The sequence below is a fragment of the Megascapheus bottae genome, chromosome 11 (genome assembly GCF_031878675.1).
Source record: "Megascapheus bottae isolate mThoBot1 chromosome 11, mThoBot2.hap1, whole genome shotgun sequence".
In the NCBI taxonomy this organism is placed as follows: Eukaryota; Metazoa; Chordata; class Mammalia; order Rodentia; family Geomyidae; genus Megascapheus; species Megascapheus bottae.
In genome coordinates, this window is record NC_143519.1 from 10,017,226 (window position 1) to 10,023,225 (window position 6,000).

At 48.2% G+C, this 6,000-nt stretch overlaps 1 protein-coding gene across 1 annotated transcript in view; it reads right to left on the reverse strand.

Moving 5' to 3' along the window:
* Positions 1 to 5,391, reverse strand: part of Ipo5 (importin 5) — a 41,399-nt gene extending 36,008 nt beyond the window's left edge. Inside the window, exon 1 of the mRNA XM_090341947.1 lies at positions 5,298 to 5,391. Coding sequence (XP_090198073.1) covers positions 5,298 to 5,387 — 90 coding nt within the window. The 5' untranslated portion in view covers positions 5,388 to 5,391. The remainder of the gene's footprint in view (positions 1 to 5,297) is intronic.
* Positions 5,392 to 6,000: the final 609 nt, after the last annotated feature.

Sequence of the window (6,000 nt, forward strand, 5' to 3'; positions counted from 1 at the left end):
ACTAACCACCAGAAAACCAGAAGTAGGGCTAAGTGGTAGACGGAGGTGCTAGCCTTGAGTAAGGAAGCTCAAGGACAGCACCAAGACCCTGAATTCAAGCTCCATAACCAAAAATCTGCAGGGACGGGACTGTAGCTAGAGGTAGAGGGAGAGCATGCACAATGTCCTAGGTTCTAATGCACAGTACAGTAACACTATCACAATCCTTTAATTTCCTGCTTATGGCATATCAGATGCTATAAAGGATTACAATTTAAATCAAGTATTTTTGTTTTGTTTTAAACTTCACTCTCTGGAAATATGCATCAGTGGTAGACTACTTGTTAGCATGCATGAAGCCCTAGGCTCATTCCTCAGTACTATGTAAGTGGCACTGAGGCTCAAGTGCTAGACTGCTAGCCTTAAGCAAAAAGAAGCTCAAGGAGAGTGCCCAGGCTCTGAGTTCAAGCCCCAGTACTGGCAAAAGAAAGGAGAAAAGAAATCTATCTTTGCTCAAGTAGGACTACTGATGTGATGGTGCTAATTAGATTAGCAAAATAGTCAACATTCGAAAATGAATTAGAAGTTAGTGATAGGAACATATGCCCATGAGAGAATCTTCAATATAGTTCACCATGATAATCAAATGGTGGCCAAATCCAATGGCTTTTTTTTTTTTTCCCCTGTCCTTGGTCATGGGGCTTGAACTCTGGGGCCTGGGCATGGTATCTGAGCTCTTCAGCTCAAATTACTGCCCTACCACCCCTTGAGCCACAAGGCCACTTCTTGTTTTCTAGGGGTCAGTTGGACTTTATTGCCCTGGCTGGCTTTGAAAGGTGATCTCAGCCTTCTGAGTAGCTAGGATTACAGGCCTGAGCCATTGTGCCCCATCTTGGGCCTTAAACTCAGGACCTGAGCATTGTCCTTGGGCTAGGCTAGAGCTCTACCACTTGACCCACAGCACCACTTCCAGCTTTTTTCTATGTATGTGGTACCACGGAATTGAACCTAGATTTTCATGCATGCTAGGCAAGCACTCTACCACTAGGCCAAACTCCCAGTCCCTGGCTCTAGCTTCTATTCCTAGCTTCTCAGGTAGAAGCCGTGCCAGTGAAACATTCTTCTTTTTCTTCTTTTTTTTAAAAAGGTCCAAAATCTGCACTGGAACTCAGTATCTGACATGCTTTCAATTACTGGCTTGCACTCTTATCAACTATGCCATGATTCCAGCTCCCCGCCTCCTATGTGTACCAAAAAAAGTACAACTAAGAGATAGAGCACCCTGCCTTGAGCAGAAAAAGCTCAGGGGCAGCACTTAGGCCCTGAGTTCAAGCCTCAGGACTCACACCCACACAGGGAAAAAAAATGTGATAAACATATCAAAAACATGGCCAAATGGCTTGGCAAGTGTTATCTCTTTCTAACTTTCCACAGATGTTTAGAAAGTTCCATGTCATCCTTGCATTCCAAGTACCTAGACATTGGAATACAGCAAATACGGTCGAGTATTTCTAAACCTATTCTTAGCACTCATCCAGATAGGTGCAGTGAACATTCCCAGCCTTGTGGCAGACAGCTTCAGCTCCATTTGATTCTACCACATGTAATCATGCTGTGTCAGGATTTTGCCTCCCTCTTCCCAGCCCACAAAGGCAAAATGCTAATGAGTACTCATCTCACTCATTCCATAAATATGTATGCGGAGCCTATTCTTATGGGAGAAGATGGAAGGGGGACAAGCAACTTTCTCAACACCTTGATCCAATTAGATTCTTCAGTCTGCTACCCCACCTTTTATTTAAATCTCAACAATGAAGTTCTGTATTAGGATCAATGAAGTACTAAGTCAACACGGACAATATGCATGCTTATGATTAACAAGATGCTTAAGTGTGTATCACATGCAGGTTCAACTTCAAACGACTTGTCAATTATTCAATTGCTTATTTACATATGCATTTGAAACTTAGAAACATTTTCTATGTTGAAGAGAAAACTTCAAGATGTAAGTCTTAAAATGGGGACAAAAACTTGAGGTGTATCAATGCGTGAGACGTAATGCACCTACTATCTGGTGACTATAACTGTAGCCCCTCTATACATTACAAGAAAAAAAATAGTCGTATTGTAGTTGATTTTATATTTGAATAATCTCCCTAGTCAATTGGTATTGTGTCAAACAAGTAATTTTTTTTCTTTTTACTTTTTTTGTTGTTGTTTGGGGGGGAGGGTAGGCGAGTCCAGGGCATGAACTCAGGAGCCTGGGTACTGTTTCTGAGCCTCTCTGCCCAAGGGTAACACTACCACTTGAGCCACAGTGCCATTTCCAACCTTTTCTGTTTATGTGGTACTGAGTATTTAAATCCAGGGTTTCATGCATGCTGAGCATGCACCCTACCACTACGCTACCTTCTCAACTTAAGTTTTTTGTTTTGGTTGGTCATGGGGCTTGAACTCTGGGCCTGGGTGCTGTCTCTGAGCCCTTCAGCTCAAGGCTAGTGCTCTACCACTTGAGCCACAGCACCAGTTCCTGTTTTCTGTGGTTAATTGGAGATAAGTCTCAAGGACTTTCATGCCCCCGCTGTCTTTGAACCAGGATACTCAGGTCTCAGCCTCCTGAGTAGCTAGGATTAACAGGCTCGTGAGCCACCAGTATTCAGCTAGGTATTTTTGTCTAAGTAAATTACAAAGATATATACTAATACTTACTAATTCTTTAGTTTAGAAAATACTGTTATATTTTATTAAATTTCTAAGAAATTTCTATGTGTGTTCAGTCATTTCCCAAATACTTTCCTAAAAAGCTTTACATACAAACCAGCTAGGTCAAATTAAGAACATTTTGCCAGGAACGGTGGCTCATGCCTGTAATCCTAGCTACTCAGGAGGCTGAGATCTGAGGATTGTGGTTCAAAGCCAGCATTAAAGACCTTGAGAGTCTTATCTTCTATTAATCACCAGAAGGGGCGAGGTAGTCTTGATTGGAAGAGCTCAAGGACATCACCTAGTCCAAGGAATCCAAGGGATAAGTGGTAGCCTTAAGCTGAAGAGCTCAAGGACAAGGCCTGGGCCCAGAGGTCAAGTCCCAGGATGGGACCTCCCCCCAAAAAAAGAAAAGAAAAATTTGGAGCCAGTAGTGTGGACTAGTGGTAGAACGCTTGTCTTGAATGCACGAAGCCCTGGGTTTGACTCATCAGCACTACATACGCAGAAAAAACTGGAAGAGGGGTTGTGGCTCAAGTGGCAGAGCAAGAGCCTTGAGCAGAAAGTGTCAAAGGACAGTGGCCAGGCCCTGAGTTCAAGCTCCAGGACCGGCAAAAAAAAAGGAAGAAAATTTTGTATCAGTGGTAAATTTACATTAAAATATATTGAGGATATACAAAGAAGAAATGTAGTATCTGAATGTTTTCACTAATAAAGAGACCAAAAGAATAACAGTATTTATTTCCAATTATTCTGTATGAGAAAATGTGCTGAATGCTGCTAAATATCCCCAAAGTTATGGGATAAAAGATTTACTGCAGGCACCAATTGGAACTCAAGCTCAACCAGACACTGGTATTTAGTTCAATGGAAGAGAGATTCCCTACCAGGCTTGACAATAGAGACTTAAGCAACTGGAGGGAAGGAGGGAGAATTAAACTAGCTTACTAATTACAATGCAGTTCTGCTTTGTAACACATGAATATTTCTGAGTTAGGATTAAGAACTTTGGTAAAGGAAAAAAGCATCTAAAGGGAGCAGAAAGCATCAGAACGTTATAATTCTAAATGCAACTTCAGGATACAACTCATGACTAATATTTCTAAATACAAATGGTTTTTTATTCTACCAACAGAAAGCTTGCCAAGAGGTATACATCTAAAATATTTCAAAGATGACAATGGAAACCTCAATTATTCAATCATAGGGGGCTGCTTATGTTTATCAATATAATGGTCTTTAGCTGTTTCTAAATTGTGTGGCAATGTGAAATATACTAAGGTACAAAATAATGTGTGTGTATTGTAAATTCATTCATATAAAAACGTGGAGACTTCGGCCTGGAGTTTCCCCTTGTGGTAGAGTGCTTGCCTAGCATGCAATTCCTCAGTATCACATAAACCGAGAAAGCCAGACGCGGTGCTGTGGCTCAAGTGGTAGAGAGCTAGCCTTGAACACAGGCTCAGGGATAGAGCCTAGGCCCTGAGTTCAAGGGCCAGGACTGGCAAAACAACAACAACAACAACAACAACAACAACAACAAATCTTGGTGGGCACGCCAGTACAGAAATCCTATGGGCTAAAAAAAAAAAAATGTCCTGTATGAATTTTTACCACGAGCATGTATTGCCATGTTTAATAATGAACAAGAAATTAAAAAAAACTATCAAAATAAAATGAGTAGTTTTAAGAGTTTTTTTTTTTCCTATAGACGTGAAGTTCCAGAATACTTCCCCCATTCTTGAATCATGAGGTGTGACCAAGCACTTAATTCAAAGCACGAGATGCCACTGACTTAAATAACTCTACAGATTCCTTAAGCCACCGAGTCCAAAAGGGGACCTGTCAATTTCACTAGCCGAAAGATATACCTGCTCTGTCGGGGGAAAAAAAAAAAACAAAAAAAGTCTGTACATCTTTCCGTGAATGTCAGTTACTTGGTTGCTAAGAAGTCCAAGTGAACAGGTTTGAGGGTCGCCTGCAAAGTTTCTGCCTTTCTTGGAAGTTTATCTCCCACAGCGGTGTCTCAATACTGGCATGGTTAGCAGTTCTACCCAGCCCAAGGCCGTGAGATCTGAGGTCGGTTCTGAAGCCTCGACCACACGGTACTGGCCCAATTACACCACGGAAGTCCCGGGATGTGGCCATTAGAGCCCGCAAGTCTCTAGGGATGGAAGGGAACGGGTCGGAGGGAGGGGGAAGCTGCTTAGGAAGACAAGCTTCAAGGCAACTTCAACCCAAGCGGGTCTGGGGACGGAGAGCGAGCGGCTTCCGATCGTCAGGAGGGCTCGGTGGGGAAGGGGAAGGGTCGGGCGGGGCGGCGGGGAGCGTGGTGCCGGGGCCCGGCGCTCGCAGCCCCGGCGGGGCGGCGTGCCAGGGCGCAGCCGCACGTGTGCGCGGGGCCAAGTGGAGGCAACCGGCGCCGCGGCGGCCGGGCCGGAAGGGCCGGGCGGGAGCCTCGGGCCCCGCTCCGCACACGTGGGCTGCGGGCCGCCGCCCGCCGGGCTCGGCCTGGCGCGGCGCTGCCGAGAGGCCGAGGCCCCCCGCGTCGGGGCACGGCCGGCGCGCCGGCGGGGAGGGGGGGGCGCGGGGACCCGGGCAACGAGCTCGCTTACCTCCGCCTGTTTCCGGACCACATTGTCGGGGCTGAGCAGGTTTCCCAGGAGCAGGTAGAACTGTTGCTGCTCCGCCGCGGCCGCCGCCATTGCGCTAGGCGTGAGAGAGAGAGGAGGGGGGGGGGAGACAGAGAGACGGAGGAGAGGGAGGGGTGGGAGCCGTGAGGCGCGCTGGCGGCCGGCGGGAGGAGCGGGGCGGGCCCAGCACGGGGACCGGCACCAGCGGTGGCGCGGGGCTGGGGGCCGGGCGGGAAAGGGCGGGGCAAAGGGGACAGGGGGGGAGGACAGGGCGGGGCTTCGTGTCCTCTCACCCCGGTCGCGGCCGCCGGAGCCGGCGCCTCATTGGCCCGTGGCAGGGGGCGTGGCTTAGGCCTCTCCTCTAGGGCCGAGCCGATTGGCCACGCATCCTGCCGTACCGTCACTGGCGGCGCGCGGCGGATCGCCGGGCTGGGCCTGAGGGATTCGCGGCTGGACTTGGGGCTGGGGCCTAGGCGGTCTCTCCCCTGACGTTTGGGAACGAGCTGGCGTGGCTGGCCGTGGCCGGGGTGGGGGGGGACACGGGGCCCAGTAGGGGCAGGGGCGGGGGAGGAGGAGGAAGAAGGGGAGGAGCGGGCTGCTGAGCGCGGGAAATTCCCGCGCCGCGGGCTAGCTCACCGCCCGCTCCCAACTTGTGGCCTAAGGAGCGGATCCCACCCTCTCGGCC